General features: G+C 31.8%; 5 protein-coding genes across 10 annotated transcripts; 3 read left to right on the top strand and 2 right to left on the bottom strand.

The window, feature by feature from the left end:
• Nucleotides 1-1425: 1425 nt before the first annotated feature.
• LOC123710621 (methylosome protein 50-like) lies at nucleotides 1426-4023 on the bottom strand. The gene is made up of 6 exons (XM_045662645.1): nucleotides 3745-4023; nucleotides 3486-3655; nucleotides 3069-3242; nucleotides 2596-2764; nucleotides 1976-2147; nucleotides 1426-1830 (listed from the first exon to the last, which is right to left on the bottom strand). Exons 1-6 carry the CDS (start codon nucleotides 3854-3856, stop codon nucleotides 1635-1637), a joined length of 993 nt encoding a protein of 330 aa, XP_045518601.1. The 5' UTR covers nucleotides 3857-4023; the 3' UTR covers nucleotides 1426-1634.
• On the top strand, nucleotides 4005-7997 carry LOC123710620 (probable cytosolic iron-sulfur protein assembly protein Ciao1). Of its 4 annotated transcripts, none has more exons than XM_045662643.1 (6): nucleotides 4005-4083; nucleotides 5944-6148; nucleotides 6641-6772; nucleotides 7001-7177; nucleotides 7319-7515; nucleotides 7796-7997. In XM_045662643.1, the coding sequence occupies exons 2-6, from the start codon at nucleotides 5955-5957 to the stop codon at nucleotides 7978-7980; spliced, it is 885 nt and encodes a 294-aa protein (XP_045518599.1). In that variant the 5' UTR covers nucleotides 4005-4083; nucleotides 5944-5954; the 3' UTR covers nucleotides 7981-7997. The 4 variants fall into 4 exon arrangements, with proteins under 4 accessions (XP_045518599.1, XP_045518600.1, XP_045518598.1 ...); XM_045662642.1 differs by lacking the exon at nucleotides 4005-4083 and adding an exon at nucleotides 4235-4389; XM_045662644.1 differs by lacking the exons at nucleotides 4005-4083; nucleotides 7001-7177 and adding an exon at nucleotides 4230-4389.
• On the bottom strand, nucleotides 7993-16909 carry LOC123710619 (serine-rich adhesin for platelets-like). 3 transcript variants are annotated; one of them, XM_045662639.1, is made up of 6 exons: nucleotides 16629-16909; nucleotides 11373-11531; nucleotides 9987-11304; nucleotides 9103-9673; nucleotides 8270-9012; nucleotides 7993-8194 (listed from the first exon to the last, which is right to left on the bottom strand). In XM_045662639.1, exons 2-6 carry the CDS (start codon nucleotides 11490-11492, stop codon nucleotides 8118-8120), a joined length of 2829 nt encoding a protein of 942 aa, XP_045518595.1. In that variant the 5' UTR covers nucleotides 11493-11531; nucleotides 16629-16909; the 3' UTR covers nucleotides 7993-8117. The 3 variants fall into 3 exon arrangements, with proteins under 3 accessions (XP_045518595.1, XP_045518594.1, XP_045518593.1); XM_045662638.1 differs by having other exon boundaries at nucleotides 16701-16909; XM_045662637.1 differs by having other exon boundaries at nucleotides 16723-16909.
• A 1959-nt stretch (nucleotides 16910-18868) lies between these two features.
• On the top strand, nucleotides 18869-19306 carry LOC123711395 (small integral membrane protein 4). The gene has a single exon (XM_045663966.1). The coding sequence runs from the start codon at nucleotides 19088-19090 to the stop codon at nucleotides 19304-19306; it is 219 nt and encodes a 72-aa protein (XP_045519922.1). The 5' UTR covers nucleotides 18869-19087.
• A 1-nt stretch (nucleotide 19307) lies between these two features.
• Nucleotides 19308-19591, top strand: LOC123711396. Its single transcript, XM_045663967.1, has one exon. It carries the CDS (start codon nucleotides 19308-19310, stop codon nucleotides 19521-19523), a length of 216 nt encoding a protein of 71 aa, XP_045519923.1. The 3' UTR covers nucleotides 19524-19591.
• The last annotated feature ends 576 nt before the right edge of the window (nucleotides 19592-20167 follow it).

The raw sequence follows: 20167 nt of genomic DNA, 5'->3' as shown, positions 1-20167 counted from the left end.
TGTTATCACTTAAATTATATATATGTATATAGTATTCAATTAATAATTATTAAACTGAGCTGGTGTTTCGCGGGCTTTGCAGCTTGAAAACACTCTTCATATGCAATTAAGCTTTTAGTGATAGTCAAAAACTATTAAAGCGAAAAATCGTATCAAAATCAAATTGACACTATCTTGTAGCGGCATTAGTGCCCACACATTGTTACCATCTATATATTCTTGAAGTGAATAACGATTTTTTATTGAAGTGAAACTTCTATATCCGCGTTGGGAAAACAATTACCGTTACATTTTTCGGTTACGCGACACATTATTCCGTTACGCGCCTACCACGGTTGATTCGAATGATAGTAATAATTCTATTATAATTAATGAAATTCTGTAATAATCTTAGTAATTAAGGAAAAATGAAATATGTAATTATATTATTTGTATTCAAGTCTATGATAATAAAAGCCTTTTGTTAAACTTTATTTAACTAATTTCTGTAAAGTTGCATATATTAGATCATTTTTTGAAATATAAGGTCACAAAGAAGTTTCACTTCTTACGTGTGTATACTAGTACACGCACACATTTTTAAGGGGTTACCTTGATGTAAGGTATACATTTCCCCATAAATGAGTGAGCAGTTTTATAAAGTCTGAAAGCTGGAAAATCAAGTCTATTACTTCTTTTGTTTAAATTGTGACAGTCACTGAGGTTTAAAATGTATTTATGTTTTTATAAACGTGCATAATATTTTGATACACAGGCAACTGTTAAAATACTAATTTCTTTAAATAATTCTCTTAGCGAGACACGCGGTTTATTTATATATAGCGCGTATTGCTCTTTTTTGTAATACAATAATATCTTGAATATCGGCCGCTGAGCCTCACAACAACATACCATAATTATGTCATAACACTATGGAAGTAACTGAAATATACAAGCCTCGCCGAATCAATATCAGTCAATAAGCTTATTTTATTTATCGCAAAAGCAGCGGAACTGGTCTTCGCGATAGGGATTACCCTCGCATATTAATGAAGCTTCCATTGCAAACGTCAATCTAGACTGATCCCTAAATATACAGTTACAGGAAATAATTCAATGTGTTGATTAAACACATCGATTCCTCATCAATGTTAATATTTCAAGTGACCTGTTTTACAAGTAATTATACGTAAACCAACACAACCCGGGAAAAGGCATTATTCACATCGTCAAAATTTACTATGTTTCGCAGAAGACAGCCAAAGCATCCTGGTTTTTTCCCCAGGCACCAAATATTTTCATAGACAGTCTAATCTAGAATAAATATTATAATTCCCTACACATATTTCGAAAAATAATTAAAATGTCGATTAATAGTGAACTATAACAGTAAAGGTGCAAATTACACAATTTTGAACGTAAAAATAAAACAAAATGTTTGGTGGGAAAATATTTTTCTTAAAGCTAATGCAAAAACAGAATTTTATTGAATAACACGTAGAAAACTTATTACTAAGAAAATTCGGATATACACCTATGTTTGCAATTGAATCAGGTGTTATTAGGAATTCAATACAGGAAAACATTGAAATTTTCTTTTATGCAGTTAAATCAACATAGTCAAATTTGTTTGAAAAAATCAAATGAAAATTTCATTAATTAACAATATGTTTTTTAAGTTCACCATCCCACCCTACAGTATGTAATGCATTAGGCTCTGATTCATCCCAAGCCAGACCCCTTATACAATCTTGATGCGCTTTACGTTCATACACAAGATTGAGTTTATCATCATCAGTATGAAACACTGAAAGTATTTGGTTATCACAGCAAACTGCGATGTTACTTGATCTGAAAAAGAGGAAGAGCATTTTCAACTTAATACATACAGCATAATACTTTAATAATTTAAATGAATTGACATACAGCAAAAAAAATAGTTACTTTAATTTTTAAACTTATAATTTTGTTTAAATATTTAATTATAGTTATTCACCTCGGATTAAAAGCAATTCTATGAATAGGTGCAGGAAATTCATGTAACTTTATTGCATGTTTAGAATCCCTTAGATCAATTAGAGAGAGTTGACCAGATTCATCTCCAAATATTAATTTATTTTCTTCGATCCATAGGAGACATCGAATGCCACAGTTGTTTTCGACAACATCTGAAATAATAGTTACAGGCTTAATATGGAAGAGATATATTATGTGGTGGCACTTTTTCACATTTCCTTATGTTTTAGTGTATTACCGATCGCTGTTGGCCTAGTAGGTTAAGCGTAAGACTCTCATACCTGAAGTCGGAGATTCGAACCCCAATAAACTGGTGATCTGCTTGTATATGGTCACGTGGTGAAGGAAAACATCGAAAAGACAAAAGTTCGGCATATCAGACACAAAAGCTTGATCACTTAGTTGGCTATTAGAGAAAACCAAATGATCTCGTAACCAAAACAGCAATCTGAGGTCCAAATTTAAAAGGTTGTAAAGCCATTTTCTTTATCATTGTATTTAAACTATTATTATACTAATTCATTTATTCGGTTTTTCTAGACTGTTAGAAGTTAAACATATGTTTACAATAGTCACACATACAAAGGGATATTTCCTTACCATAAACAGGCTTGTTTGTGTGTTCATCCCACAGTGAAATAAAGCCGTCTAGAGAACCAGTTACAAAATGTTTTTGAGACATTGGCTTCACTCCAATAGTATTAACTTGCATACTATGTGCTGAATTGTAGTTACGTAAACATATCATATTGTCCCGAATGTCCCATACCTATAATAATTAGTCATTAGTTTGAGTGTTTGTATTTTTGTACTTTTTCTATGCAATTCATATTGACTAAAAAAAATATGTAAAGAGGTTTGATATACACACTATATGAGAAGAATTATTTGTACCCTGATTTACATTTGATAGATATATAAATTTAATGTTTTTTTTTTAATACATTGATAAGCACTTTACTTAAAGCATAATACTCTCACAATGAATGGTCATACCACAAAAAAAAATACACAAAAACATACTTAGATCATGGTGTATTATTAAGTGGTTAAATAGGACAATAAATGATTACCTTCACATTACCGTCTCCACCAGCTGACACATACAGCCTGTCGGAATCAAGACATTCTATAACAAGTGCTGGGCCATCATGTTCTGCTACTGATAAGTCCTCTTTCCAAGTTGACCATGCATCTTCACTCTTCGACCAAATACTTATAGCACCTGTATCTTCACATAATATAACCTAAATATTAACATACTTTAAGTGAAATAAAACAAATAATAAATACAAACATATTAAATGATAGACTATTGTTAAGAATATGCACAAGGTAAATTTATATTAATATTGAAAAAAAAATGTTCCAAGATTGGATGCAAGGCTTAGGATTATTCCAACCAAATATCTTTAATTTAAACACTGCTCAATTGTGAAAATTTTAGCTATGAAAACTTGTTTGTTGTGTGGTATTGTTAAGACAATTACCTTGTCTGAACTTCCTGAAAAGCACCCATCAGCAGTTGTACTAGCCAAGTTTATATCACGCTTGAAATTCGTCTTTTGAAAATCACTTTCTTTGTCATTTGGTAAAATACAAGCACCTCCATTCCAATATCGACCCGTCAGTTCTGAACAACCTACTAATATATGTCCATCTGAAAATATAAGGAATATTAGACGTGATAAAGTATCACAATATCGTCTACAATTGTTACAACAATAGTTATAGTATTTTTAGCTTTACCTTTATGAACACGGACAAAATCCAAGTAAGCATGTGTGTATGTTCCAGAGGTTTCCATTCTATAAGTCTCGGCATTTAGATGAGGAGGAATAAGTCTATTACTTGGTTCCATCTTATAGTCGTTGCTAGGCTGTGTACAATAACTTGGCAAAATAAATTCCAAACACCGATACCTTGGAGGTTATTTTTCTTATCTTATTAAATATTTACAATATTATCTATTTATAGAGTACTCATCTAGTACCTGGACTACAAATAATCTGTAATATTTGTTGGAATAATATTCAGTTTGTTAGAAGTTTTCTGAAAGCGCAAATATTTGAAATATATATTTCAAAGGTAAGTTTGATTGGAATTTTCTAAACTCAAAATTTACGTTAATAATTTGTTGAAAGAATAGTAAGGAAGTTTACAGTTGTCAGATGTCAGTAAACGTCCATCTATAATTATATCAATCAGTCGGTATTTAATTAATTACTTGACCATGAAGTTTGAAGTTTAAAATAATATCTTTAAATACGAAATAAATATAATTTGACTTGTCACTTGACCATTGACTTATCAAGTTTTTGCAATTACAGCAATAGTTATTTAAGTTTATTAGTGAGCAATTAAATCGGTTCATCAATAAAATTATTACATTCGGTACGTATAGGAACAACGAGAATATATAATATTATATTCTAAATACATCCATTATGACTGATTATGGTTATAACCTCTTATTACCTTTTTATTTCTTTGGGTTAATATCATAGGGAATTATTATTGACTCATATAATTGTAAATTTTATTAGGACTAATATGGCTAAGTTAGAGTTACTACAATCTATAAATGCCCACAAGGGCATTGTGTGGAATGTCTCATGGCATCCAAATGGAAATATATTTGCCTCATGTGGAGAGGATAAAGTTATTAACTTATGGAGCAAGGAAAATCAAGGGTGGGCTGTGAAGACTATGTTAGTGGATGGTCACCAAAGGACTATAAGAGAAGTTGCGTGGTCTCCTTGTGGAAATTTTTTAGCATCTGCTAGTTTTGATGGCACTACAGCTATATGGGATAAAAAGAGTGGTGTGTATACCCAAAATATAAACTACTAATGTTGAAATGATTACAAGAGAATACTTTTGATAATAACATTGTTATCAGGTCAATTTGAATGCAATGCTACATTGGAGGGACATGAAAATGAAGTAAAAAGTGTAGCATGGTCACCTTCTGGGCAGTTGCTGGCTACCTGCGGTAGAGATAAATCAGTATGGGTCTGGGAAGTGGCTGGTGATGATGAGTATGTTTGTGAAGCAGTACTTAATGCTCACAATCAAGATGTGAAAAAAGTGTGTAGTTTATTCCGCTTCATACTCCATTATAGAGTATATATTACTAATGAAGGTCTTGTTATAGGTTGTATGGCACCCATCTCTTGAAGTATTGGCATCTGCTTCTTATGACAATACAGTCAAAATATATAAAGAGGATCAATTGGACAGTGACTGGAATTGTGTAGCAACTCTAGAGTCGCATGAGACTACTGTATGGAGTTTAACTTTTGATAAAACAGGAGAGAGATTAGCCACATGCAGTGCTGATAACACTGTCAAAATATGGAAGGAATATAAACCTAATAATGAGCTAGGTGTTAGTGTTTCTAAAGAGTCATCTTGGAAATGTATTTGTACATTATCTGGTTACCACACACGAACAATATATGATATAGCTTGGTGTCATCATTCTGGTCTAATAGCTACTGCAAGTGGTGATGATATTATCAGAATATTTAAAGAGGCTGAAGATTCCGATCAAGATGCACCAACATTTGATTTAATTTGTAAGAAATATGATGCACATTCCCAAGATGTTAACTGTGTCAAGTGGAATCCAACAGCTAACAATGAACTAGTGTCCTGCAGTGATGATGGACAAATTAAAATTTGGAAGTTTCTGGATGAATAACTAAAGTGATAGCATATATAATTAGTAAATAAGCATAATTAAACATATATATTTAATGCTGTATATTTTATTTGACTTTTTTTGTACAGAATAAAGTACTTATAGTTGTGGTATGGTTGTTTGTTGTCATTATGAGTTTTGTTTATATCTTGGGTATTATTCATTTAAGAACTACATTTGGTGCATTGTATAACAAAAATATTTAAAATTTAACCCCAAATTAAATATGTACATTGTTTCAGGGTAATATCTAATGTTTAAAATATCAAGATTTTCTTATAAAACACTGCAGTTACAAAAATATTGCACAATCGCAAAACTGACAAGTGGAAATATGTCCAACATAACTATACATCAAGTGTTAGCTACATTAGAAGAATTTGCACCAAAATCTCTTTCTGAAAGCTGGGACAATACTGGAGTACTAGTTGAACCATACACGCCACGGTTGGTAATTTTATTTGCCCACATTATGTGTATGTAACTGTATTCTAACAGTTCCTGTTTTTTACTGATTATGTTTTCTAAATGCAGATAATTTTAATACTTGAAGTTATGTTAAAAAGCTGCTAAAACCATAACAGCCATATATTACTTTTGTGGCAGCTGCAAATCCTGGTATTTCTGAACTGTTACATCTTAAGGATCTCCCTTTAAGCCGGGCAAGACAATTGTAAGCCTCCTAGTGTTCCAGGTATTGTCCATGGACACTTAACTTGAAGTAGCTTGCCTGATAGCCTCCTCACCCCCTTTTTTAAATATAACATCTAACAGGGACTATACATTTCGGGCTATTCTATAATCATTTTTATTTATAGGCAATTGTGTGTGGCTATAAATAAGGAGCAATTATTATTGTGTCACTAAAATCAGAACTAGTGATCATAAATGTTTTTAAATACTCTTGTAACATTGCGTAAGAAAGACTTATATTTTTAGAAATATTAAAAAGATCTTGTTAACAAATGATCTAACAGAAGATGTTGCTTTAGAAGCAGACAATCAAGACTGTGAAATGATTATATCATACCATCCTCCTATCTTTGCACCTATGAAATCTGTAAAGCAAAGGTAATACTATTTTCTTTATTTTGTGTATGTGTGTACTTTTATGATTTTTATTAACGAGTATATAGAAATGAAATTATAAAATATATAGTTTTGATACATGTTGTTGCAATGGAGCAACTGATAAAATTTGATAATCATGGTAAACGTAGTGCATGATCTCCATATCTCATCATTATGTATTTAATTGCAATTTAAAAAAACTTTATTAAAAATTATAGAATATTTCAGTGCTTGGAAAGAGCGTATAGTGTCGTTTTTACTAGAAAAACGAATTTTTCTATATTCACCACATACAAGTTGGGATGCCGTTCAGGGTGGAGTGAATGATTGGCTGGCCTCAGCATTTCCCGTTGGAAAGTCTGCACCTATTATACCGGGGGTAGACCCTAAAACAGGATCTGGAAGGTTTGATCCTTTGTGGTTTATTGACGAGCATCCCCGGAAAAAACCTGCGCTAAATATACCTGTCTAATACAAAGTTGTTGCTTTATCTGGGTTCTTCATTATTCATTTACATTTCGTATTGACTGGATGTATATTTTTCAGATTTTTGCGCTTAGAGAAAAGCATCTCTGTGTCAAATGCTGTAACGAGAGTAAAAGAACTCACCGGTCTTCAATATGTCAGGCTAGCTTTAGCCAGAAGTAAAGCGATGAATGAAGAAACCCTGCAAACAATTGCACTATGTGCTGGATCAGGAGCCTCAGTATTGAAAAATGTGTCAGCAGATTTATTCCTAACGGGTACTGAATAATTAATTTTAAATATAAAATTGACTGTATTAGAATTCTATAGTCTTGTCTATATTTACTTAATAATGATTTAGTGATATAGAAATATAATTATAAAATATGAAAATTAGTCAAAAGTTCTTCATAAAAAATCATCATTTTCTATAACTCTGATGTTGATTTAAAGCATCCATAGATGGCACCACCTTTATTTACGCACTATTTTTACTTTTACAGTCAATGGTAAATAATGTTATTTTAAAAACTTTATTAATTAAATAAATTATTTCAGGTGAAATGTTACACCATGATGTACTGGATGCCACCCAAAAGGGTATATCGGTTATATTAACCAACCACTCTGATTCTGAAAGGGGATTCTTAAAGGACTTTTCAACCTGCCTCCAAAATGAACTATCCAATAATGTCGAAGTTATTGTAAGTAAATGTGATAAAGATCCTTTAACAACAGTGTAAATAAAAGGACAGTACAGCATTATAATTTTATTTCCATTAGTATAGGCAAATAAGCTGGTTGTATTCTATGTTATGAGATCATTAATATTTTACATTAAATACAGTTAATTAATTCTTGATTCCATAATTCACCGTCATTATAATAACTGGCAAGTCTTTCGTGCATGCGTTTTCGTGTTAACCCCGGATAGCCAATGGTGATCAGGTGTTTGAACTGAAAGATACTTTTTAAATTAAATTTTGGTTTTCGTCGAAAAAGGCATGCACGTTACTTACATCGATTACTTACGGAAGCCAGATTTCCTAGATTTGACATTTTTATCAGTTGTAGGAAGATTTTGTATTGGTTCCTTTCTAAGGGAATCTGGACTCGGTTTGATTTTGCAAATGGAGGATACAGTTCCGTTTTTATCGTCATAGTTAATGACATATTTACTTTTTCTAGACTTAGATGAATTTCGTTCGGTGGCAGCAGGTTCCTTGGATTTTAATTTATCTGGGCTAGAATTGGTTTTAGCAGCTAACCTGGAAATATGGTCGCTTGGTCGCTTAGATTTGTCCTTTGTGAAAGCCTTTTCGGAATTGTGAATATGTCCATTTCTATGCACCTCCTCGTTTGTAACTCCAATGTAATTTTTTGTTTTTTGTTTAGTCTCAGTTGACCGATTATGAAACTTTGCACTTTGTGAGGTTTTGGATCTTTCCGCTTTGATGTCTTCATTGCGTGAAGTCGAAAGGTCAGGCGTGGTTAGTTTTTCTGTTCGTTTTGGTTTGCGATCATCGCTCTTCGTTTGTTTGTTTTTCGTGACCTCGTAATTTCGTGTAGTCGTGACATCAACATTATCAGAATTCAATTTCAATTTTGTTGGACTCTTTCTGCCTACCAAATAATGTTTTGATATATCTTTCTTAGCATTTATATTAACATACACAGTTTCTTCAGGCGTTTTATTAGCTGATTTATGTTTAGTATTTTGGTCTCCTTTATATTTATCCACACTTCCGCTTTGCTTCCGGTTCATACTGGTTGACCTATACATATATAAACATGATTTATGCTTAAAATTGAAATACCAACAGCAACAATAATTTAAGTTCATTTAAAATGTAAAGAATACTCACCGTTTTGGCGATGTTTCGCATATTTTGTTTCGTATTAAATGTGAATCTTTTCTCGGTGACTCTGACAAACTTCTACTCGATGAAGATGCGTTTACGTGTGAAGTCTTTAAACGTGCAGATCGAGTCGTTTTGGGAAAATCGCTATCTGCTTCTGATATGGGTTTTAGCAATTTATTTCGATTGTCCTCTGATACTTCTATGTATTTTGTTCTTGGCTTTGGTGTAGGAACTGGGCGATATTTAATATTAGAAATATTTTGATACTCAGGAGTATCATCTGACTCCGCTTCGCTATTGCAAACGCTGTTTGATATTTTTTGTACTAATTTGACTGAATGAAGAATTTCTTCTTGTAGGTTATCGAGTGTTTGTATTTCTTCGTTGTTTCTATTGCTTTGAATGCCGAAGAAGGTGAGATCGCTGTCCCGAAGTTGACGAGTTTTAAATTTACCATCAGTGGGAGCTAGTGAGGTAGGTTTGTATACATGTTCTTGATGGTTACTTGTACTCATTGATTTTATGGTTTCAGCAGTGTTTTTGCCACTTAATGACTGAACAAGTTTTTGAGGACCTGTTAAAGATCAACATGATATATTATATTACAAAGTAGCTGCGTTTGTTTCACTATTGTTGTTGATGAGTGTTATTGTTTAATTTAAGTAAAACCAAAGATTATTAACATAAAATTCACGAACATAAATCTTTTAGATTGGAATTTTATTTGCAGTAATTTGAAAGTCTCTACCAAGAAGAGCGGGGAAAAAATCGGCAGTAGCTCTTTCCTCCTAAAATGCCTTCCTTTGAATCCTTATTAATAGTTTATCAATTTATTCTATTCTATTTTTGTATTAAAGTAACAAAATATATTAACGAAAATTTCTTACCTATTCTTGGTGTCCTGAAATGATTATTGCTATACGTGTCTTCATCCGTAGCTCTATTATTATAAAACTTAGTCTGCTTCTGTTCCATTTCCAACTGCCTATTTATCAAAGTTACACCTGTCGGAAAAGGACTATTCTCTGTATACTTGTCTTCCGTTGAAGCCCCAAGTGCCATATTTTCTCCTAAAAGATATGGTCTGGGTTTCGGAATTCTGTTCTTAAGAATGCTTTTTGTAGCTGCTATATTCTCATCTAGATCATTACATTCCTGTTTATCTATACTAATGGGCACATCTCGAAAACTAGACTTTTCTCCAAAAAGTGTTATTGATTTGTCAACTTTACTTGTATATGGCGCAAAAACACTTTTCTTTCTCCGAAAGTCATTAGAAGGCGGTGGTTTCTCGTCAGTAGAAATTATGTTGACAGTTCCAGATTCCGCTGCAAAATGTAATTCCGTTTTACAAAAACCAACCTTTTTTGTCCTTTTATCATTATCGTCTGTAGTATACATTGAAGAAGAATCATCATTTTCAACTGTAACTGGCAATGTTATGGTAACCTTTCCTTTAGATTGTAGTGAAATTATATTGTTATCATCTGTTAAATATTGTTCGTGATGCTCTTTTAATGGACTTATTCGTGTTGGTTTAAATGTTTTTGTTGGTCTATTTTTCCACAGCCAGTCTTGAAATGATTCTTCAGGCAAATCAGATAGTCTCTCTTTACTAAGTAGCTTCGACGTATTTTCAAAGTGATGTGTATTGTTATCACTAACAATTTCTGTTGACTTACAAATCCCACTATCAGTAGAAGAATCCATAATATTTAATGTATCACTACTTTTGTTATTTAACGTTGTAGTGTCTTCGAAACTATAACTTTTACGTCTGTTATTCCATTCTTCACTGCCGTTTAGAAGAGATGTATATTTTAAAGTACTAAGACTTACAGGAGCGTCTAATAAAGGTGATACGCGATTATTTCTGACATGTATATTTTTGATACTATCTTCATTGCTTTCACTGTTACGAAAGCTTCTAGTGGTGTTTCTACTGCTATTTCTCGAGTCTAAATCAATTATACTGGCGTTATCGGTTGACGAAGATTCCTCACTGGGCATTCTAATTGAAGTTTTCCCAGTTGTGATTCTCCACTTGGACGGTTCAGATATTTCAATGTCATCAGGTTCAGTAACTTTATAATTTAATTTCTCATTGTCAACTTCAGGAGATGATTCTAACGGTAGTGACGATATTTCTAATGGTTTTGAGGGTAATGCCGGAGATTGTTCTGGAAGATATCCTGATGATATTACCTAAAACATATTGTTACTTATATAACATATTAGACATGTCAATGAATACATATAAATCAAATATTTACTCGTCTTGAAGAGTGCATCAAATAGGAAGAACTTGGTGCGCCAGGACCAGAGGAGGAATGGTACGCCGCTCTCATTACACGAACTTTAGCACCTGGGGCGCTAGCGTGCAACACTTCCATTGCGCGTGCGACTCGACGTGTCACACCGCCTTCAGTAACCTGCAAACACCACAGTATATTAAAAAAGCATAACAAATATATAAATAATAATAATCCAGTGGCGCTACACCCTTATATGGCCTATATGAGTGTAAGCCTCAGAATGTATCGATTTTCTTTGATCGTTTTTATTTGATAGAGGTGAACAGTCCTCTGTGTCTGACACATGTCAACGATTTTTGGCGTTGAGACATGCCCCTTTTTTCGAGATGTTTGCCTTTACCATAGGAGCAAGTGCTCATTTCTTGATGAGGGTCGAACACTAAAACTGCTATATAAATCCATAGTATATATATATATATATATATATGCCACTGGAAGATAACAAAGTCCGCAAGTTTATAAATTTCCTAAGAAATTACTTAGTCATATATACAAATAAACATATTATAGTATTCTTTTTTTTTATAAATTAGGCAGTGAAAAAACCCGATATGATTCAAAACGTTTTTCACCAAGTGACATTCTGATACCAACATTTAGTGCAAATTGCAAACATCTGTTTAAGTTTAACCATTAAAAGCTAATTATGACGTAAGCTAGTCTATGTCTAGTTAACTTTCTAGATTTGACCTTGTGGAGGTGATGTAAGGTATTAGTTATCTAAGTCGTGGGGACTTTAAATTCCAATTGAACTTTAGGAATTATATAAAAAAATATTTTGCGGAAGAGTGACTCACATTCAAAATAAAGTGTATTGTAGTCTTAATTCAGTAAATTTTAAAGAAAAGGCTCTCAGGACGTACCGCTTAGGCTATTTTAATGAATAAATTGCAAATACATTACTTTTTCTTTAAAAGGAAATACACGTAGCGACTTTATTATGTGAACAAGTTTGCAATATATAAGTAGAGATAATTCCAGAGAATTTGGTGAACACGTACACAGGATTCGTTATGTTCAATATGTCTAGAGAAATTAGTCTCCATCTCGCGTCGTATACATACGTCGTATATATTACGTACGTATCTTAGTAATGACACATTTTAAGGGTTATTAAGATAAGATTTTTTTTTTATAATGAACTTAAACTTATATTCCTGACTCCTGTTTCCATATCATACAATTACTTAAAAATTTATATTTCTAAGTCGAGAGAAACATTCTTCCGTTATAAAATTTCAGAAATAATTTCCAATTTATATGAAATTAGATCTTCGAAGTTGCTCTTTAGTACTTAAAAAATATAGCTTGTGTACTTTATAGGCAGAGTCAGTTAACGCATTGATTTCTAAAAAAGGGATTTATCTTACAAGATACAAGTTTCTTATCAGCAACTTTCGTTTACACGAAACCAATCAATCAACATCAAAAGTTTTATTTCAAATAGGCCTTTGCAGGCTCTTATGAAACGTCTAGTTGCACGGTTCCAAAAAGTGGGTCTCATGGAGAAGAACCGGCAAGAAACTCCATGGACACTCTTTTCAACAATGGTTTAGCTTACAAAGACTCGGTTACAATAGTAATAATGCAAGGTATACAGAGATAAACAGGTAAACAGGATAGAAACCAGTTTTATTAAGAAAGTAATACAATATTTATTATATAGTGAAAACTTTTGACATTTACGTGATCTTGTTATATTTACGAATGGCTTCAATATGAATCAAGGTGAGGTTGATATAGAATAACGTCACATGGTAATCGGTAAAGTTGATTTATCAACTGTCACAATTAGCAGGCATAGACAAAATCGGTAACGGTATAATCATGCGTTCAAATAAGTTTTCTTAACAAGGTGTGAAATAAATTATGGTAATATTGTGGGTGTGCGAGAAGTGGGGAGACATTACGAAAATAGTCGTTTAATGTCAGTGACACTGGCGCTAAATCTTTTATGTACATCAATCAAAATTATAATATAACTTAAGAGTTCCGTAAACTAATGATTTATTAATTAATAGATTTGACTATTTCTTTCCTTAGGCCAGCTTAGATATTATTTGGGTAAATAACAGTATTGACGAGGCACTGATGGAACATATATTCTCACCTGACTGTCAAAAGATTTTTTTTAAATTTTAATCATATTTACACTATAAAGCATTATATACAACAAAAGGTTATAATCAAAGTATGACACTAGTCTCTGAACAGGCAACAATGTGCTTGCCGTCTCACATCTACCCTAAGTAGAGTCATTTGGAATAACCAAGATAGAAAAAAAACCTTTGACGATTTTATTATAATTTTATATGTCACCGTCTCAAATCTACGAGGAGAATGTTTGATAAAATCTGAGAAACCCACGATTGTTTAATTTAAATAATCGAATCGGTTGAGGAATCGCCGGTTATTATAACTTTTTTTTTATGGAATCTTAAGGGCCTTTACAGCTCATCTCGGGTTGTTTTGGCTAGCGATTAATCGGATTCATGTGTATTTAGGAAAAGCTATTTAGTCGTACTATTTATACTGGGCAGTATTTAATTCGAATCATTATGGTAATGGAATGGAAATTCAACTCAATACATATTCTTAACTCAATAGTTGAAGTTTATGACGTATAACTAAAGTGTCTTGCTTCCGATTTCCAGCAAAACAATTTTTTCGAGTTTACATGGAAATCCTGAAGTTAATAATAGTAAAGAAAATCTTTATAATTTGCAGCCTATATTATTAAATTAAGTCTTATGTATTTCTTAGATGTGAAATTAGGAATACTTTAAAGTTGTCTTTATCTTCGCTCCACATGAGCTGCTTTAACCTCGCAGCGGCCTTAGCGCAGGATTTCCGGAGAGGCATCACAGAATAAACAATAGTAATATATAGTTAAGCACCTCAATTACGTACCAACTCGATAATAATTTTTCGATTCCTAATCAACAATTTTAAAAACTAACAAAAAATTATATTTGTGAGGCCACCAAAAAATTTTAACACAAATATATATAACATTTAATCACCAAGCTAGCCGCATTATTTAGTAATCATTTTAGAAACGAACATTTGTTTTGATATTAGTAATGTCAGTGGGTGCTTCACCGCGTTGAATTAACAAAAAACAGCCTACGCTTACTATACTTATCTAGACTTGTCCAATAAAATATATCTCGTATATTAATTATATCTAAAGAACGATACAACTTAACAACAAAATTGTATACCCAATTTTATAGCTGATCTTGTAAAAATATCTATTCTTAATGTAAGACACTGACGGCTGTTAACAATTAAATCAGAACAACAATTAGGAGGCTTTTGTTTGACAAACCGGTTAAAGAAAAGGCAGTAAATCCATTCCCCGTTGGCCTTAAAAAGTGTAAGAGAAACGCCGGCAACGCGTGCAAAAACTAAGGATATTCAGTTTTTGAGATTTATCAATATCAATGAGTGAATTACGAACGTGGGAAAATGTTTCTATATAGGAAATCAGTGGAACATCGTAATATGCTCAAGATGCTTTCTCTATATTATTACTTACCTAACTGTTAATCTAAGGTATATGATGTTTACAGTCCCGTAAGACACTATGTGTTACAAAGTCTGTATAGAAAGTAAACTAATATTAAACGATCTGAATATTTGGCACTGTTAAAGTATAGTTTGAAAAATATACGAACACTTGGTAATACCGTTATATTCTTGTCCTCCTGGCGAGAGGACCGAATGCTTGGAAAAATAAATTGGATAATTTCTTATCTATAATTTAGATTTTAAATTGTTTATGGCATTATGTTATTGCACAAAAATATAATTTAATATCAAAATCTTCGAACACCAGACTTTGATTCGTGAGGGCAAAACCTTGTATATTTAATATGAGAAAACGAAACCTTAAAATAACTTCTGCACATCTACTGACACTGGCATATACTTCTCCTGTAAGAAATATTTCGTATTTTGATTCGTATATGAAATTGTTAATAGGGATTTAGGAAGTGTACCAAAATATATTTATAGGATTAGACTCTGAAGTTCCAAGGTTATTTCAAACTGAACTGTGGTTTGCATGCGGTTGATTAAAACCAACACGGATTAAAATTACAATAAGGTTCAACAGAGTTAGGTTACATAGAGGTAAAATCAAATACTGTATCAGGTATTGTTTGAATTCTCCTAGCCAATGGGAGATTTTAATAATTTCTAACGGTAACATTTTGTGTTCATTAACCTGAAAAAAAATTCGTTTTCGATTGTTCCGCCTCAAATCAAAGGCTTCTTTAGAATTATAACCAACAATGTTAATGTAGTATTTTAAAGTTCAACATTATTTTTTCTATCGTTTAAGCTATATAAATATATATTAACTAGGTAATAAAACAATGAAATATACAAGTAGGTGGAGTTCCTAAAAGATAGCGACAGCCGACAAGGTTGTACCTACCTACTTAGTTTGCCCAGTTATTTGACCTTAGGCTTTGTACTTTTTAGTTTAAATTTTAATTTATAAAAGAGATACTCCTGCATTTAAGTTTTCACCTTTGACAAGATTTCACCTCACATTTTCAATAGATTATACGAAATTCGAACCATTAATATTTGGTATTAATCAATAGCCTCTGGATATGCTTAGGATCTACTCTTAGGCACTGAAGCAGACGTAATGGACAATAAAACAGGCAAACTTTTTAGATTACTCTACTGACTATTTTTATTTGACCTTTAGGTTCATTTATATGCAGACACCGCAGGCTTCAGCTAATATAATGTAAGTCAACAAGTTGTCGTTACACTGTTAGAATTTTTTAGGTCTTGTAAACACGTAGCTAATTGTAAATAGAATTACTAACATCTCAATGAACACAAAGAAATAACCGGTTAAATAAATACTGTAAGCATTGAACTTTATATTAACACAATGATTCATTTTTGTGTAATAAAAAATCGAACTTGCTCGGACGGTCACGTCATTCAGGTTTTGCACTTTATATGGAAAAGCAACTTTACGCTTTCGGCGATGACGATTGTATATATGTTAGGTTAGTTTACTAATTTTATCTATTTTAAGATTATATCTATAATACATAAATTAGAATAAACGATGCTATGAAAGAAATATTATACTAAGCGAGAAATCTTATACAAAAGTTTATTATAGATGTAAAATTGATTCAAATACATTCATACGTTATTCAAGCTTAATGTAGTACATACACTCCCACTATGGTATCCTGTCGTGTTATCCTAGTCGTCTTTTCAATGTTGTTGTAAAAGCTAGTAACTTACTAGTGTCGGTTGATGCCCTCACCTTCCCAAATTCAGCAGTCCCAGCCCACTGCCTTCGCCATTGATCTGCGACTTCCATTTCGAGTTTCGTATTTCGATCGTTGCAGCTACACAATATTACAGCATACGAATAAAACGTGCTTGCACGTTCACGTATGTTCTTTCCGCTCGCGCGAAGGAGACTAATGACCGTGTCGGCTACGCACACCGACAGCTTAAAAGCCACTAAGGTATCTTTATTTCCTTTCTTCAGTATAATATTGTTTTGGTAGTCATTCGATGTCAACGCCCACAAGCGTTTATACTACCTAGAAACAACATCCTACACACATCGCACCATGTTGCAACAAACCAAATGGTGGTGAATTTTACGATATTCTTTGTACACCTCGCGTCCTTCATTAAGTTATTAAACGCGTTTGAATCGGGTAAAAGACTATTTTCTTAGAAATAATAATATTTGCAAAAAGCTAAGGACTTAACAGGTAATAATTAATAACTCTGTGACATTAAATCTATTAAGCATGATAGTCATGATATCGAATGCTTTGAAATATTACACGTTGTCGCTTTAGGAAGCAATAAATGAAAATTAAGAACTGAAGTAGTCACATTGGAGCGAGTTTACAGTAGCAAAATTATGTATCCATATTCTTAATATGGAATTTAAAAAATATTTATTTATATATATGTAGTATTTTTTTTATTTTAACTTATTTAAATTGTATGTACAACACTTCATTGACTTAGGTCTGTAAGGATAAAGAGTATCGTTTTTTTAATAAATACATATATGTTTAGTTTAACTTATAGGTAGGTAGGACTTATTTGATGGTACACAAAACTTAGTTATTATACATAAGGTGCTTAACTTCAAAATAATAACATGGTGTGAATAACAAATATTTATTAAACATTAACTTTTATTAATTCCTTTAAGTTTTCGTGATTAATTGTGAACTTTTTACATACTAAGAAGTAATTCAAAATATTATAAGGTCTTAAGTACAAGCAGCTCATTGGTAACTATTCACATTCCATTTTCTCTAAGATAATTAATATACAAATTTATTATATGATTATTACAATTATTTTGTATATGCTTAATATTCAGAAATGTATCAGTGTTGTCTATTTTTCTCATATTTACTCCTTTTTCATAAATAACCAAAAATACATCTTGTTTTTTGTTAACATGGCAGAAGTTATAAAAGTGCCTTTGTTCTGAACCAAAATTTTTGCTAAGTCCATCTTTAAAATCTTTATAAAAAAGCTGCTGATTGTAATCACATAAACTTTCTATCTCAGACCATTCCTCTTCATCAACACCAAATAGGAGACCTACACTCTTTCCCTTAATCACACATACAGTATGTCCAAACTCATCTGATATCTTTAAGACAGCTGTTGTTGAACGCTTGTCTGGCTTGTAACAATTAATTTTTACTGACTCTATTGTATAGTCTAAAATGATTCCCCAAGCTTTAACTCCTATTTTTAAATGACCACTCTCTGTTATTCTTGTCGGGGAAAGGTTCTTCAAGAGCGAGATAAAGTTCTTTTTACAAGAAGCACTATTCATTTGATTTTTGTATTTTGCATTTAAATTATTCTTACATAAATAATAAGCGATATAAGACCTTAGTTTATATAATGAGGCCGACACTTGAATAGGAATAATAAACAAGCAGAAATACAAATTACAAACGTGAAACGATTTCAAAATTCAAATTACATTCAAAAACTTTTTAGTGTTTACACTTTACACCGACAAGAACTTTATCACAGTCCACAGATTAAGTAAATTTAAAGACCATAGTAATAGTATAGTAAACACTATACTGTTAATTTTTTTGGTAGGATGAGTACCTTTTATCTACCAAACAATTCGAATATACCTCCTCTGTAGGCCAAATCTTGCATCTAGGCATCCAATTTGGTATAAGTTATCTAATTGTATAATCTTGTATGAAGAATAAAGGTTGAAGTTTCCTGTTAATTTATACTAAGTATAAACTTGGGCCCTGTACCTGGACCCATTATTCAAATCCCACGTTACGGTAAATTAAATTATGTTATTTATAGTCTATAGAGTCTGGCTGTCTCTCACAGTCCACACTCCACAGACTAACTGGAGGAAATAAATAAATAATGATCACAGAGAAGCTACGTATATATGAGAACCTAACTAAAGTCTAAACTTCGAGAACGTAACTACCTAAAGAATAACAAAATAAAATAAATGTATATTAATTATATAGCTACCTACAAAACCAATTACTTAAAGTAACCTAAAAAATAATATTGACTGTCACTGAATTTACAATTTACTGCTGGTTTAAAGCAGCAACTATTGAGATTTGGGTGTGATGTAATGTAAAGCTAAAATGCGAATAGGTTGGATTTATAAACTCGTAAATCATTTCCCTGGAAAGAAAACTTTAGGCTTATACAGGTTCCTGCCAATATTTTTTGTGTTTGGAGGTGCTTTGGAATTTTCTATGATTAACTGGAAAGTTGGAGACATAAATTTCTATAATACATTTAAAAGGCGACAGGCTAAAACTATTGTTGAGGAGAAAATCGAAAAATATTCGGTGCAATAAGATGCCTGCGGGTGTCACTTGGGGTCAGTATATTTCTTTTACATTAGCAGCAATGCTATCCATGCTAGCAGGATCACAAGTAGTTCATAACCACTATAAACCTTTGGTGGATTTACATATTTACATAAACAAAGAATTAGAAAATCTTCCAGCAAATGTTCAAGAAAAAATTAGGTCTGAGTTGAAGGAAGAAGGTGTATTAAAAGGAAAGAAATGAAGATATTATAGTACAGTATAATAGCAATATTGTAGATATGCTATTGTAAATAAATATTTATATGATTATTTATGTATTTTTATTTAATAAACATTTTATATTGAATTAGAATATTTTCATTGGAATCTTGAGAATTAGGATAATCAGTTATACATATATCATTTTAATAATAGGTCTGTCTTAAAGCCTTTGACCTAAAAATTAAATTAAACTAAAAATTAACTGAGTTTGTTTGACACACAGCTATGATCATGTTTCATCTATCAAGAATAATGATTAATGAAGCAACTACCAAAATGTGAGGCCAGAACTATTAAGTATATTACCCATTACATTATATATCACAAATAAAATTAATTAGATTTTTTGGGAGATATTCTACTGTACACTTTTATTAAATGATACCATTTCAATATATGGCAATGGTAGGTAATTTATAATTATTAAGATATACAACACAAATAAACAAGTAAACAAGTTTTTATTTTTTAAATTTGGTAAAAAATATTTACACTTTTAATTAAATTGCTATGATACACCTTATCAATTGAGGTGAATTTTTCAATTGTTTTGTATCTCTAAATATGTAATTTTAAGATATAAAATTCCAAACTATGGAAAAATTCACCTTTTTTAAACAAGTC

This window comes from Pieris brassicae, chromosome 6, assembly GCF_905147105.1.
Source record: "Pieris brassicae chromosome 6, ilPieBrab1.1, whole genome shotgun sequence".
NCBI classification, from domain to species: Eukaryota; Metazoa; Arthropoda; class Insecta; order Lepidoptera; family Pieridae; genus Pieris; species Pieris brassicae.
Note: the sequence above shows the minus strand (reverse complement) of the source record. Positions and strands in the feature narration are given on the sequence as shown.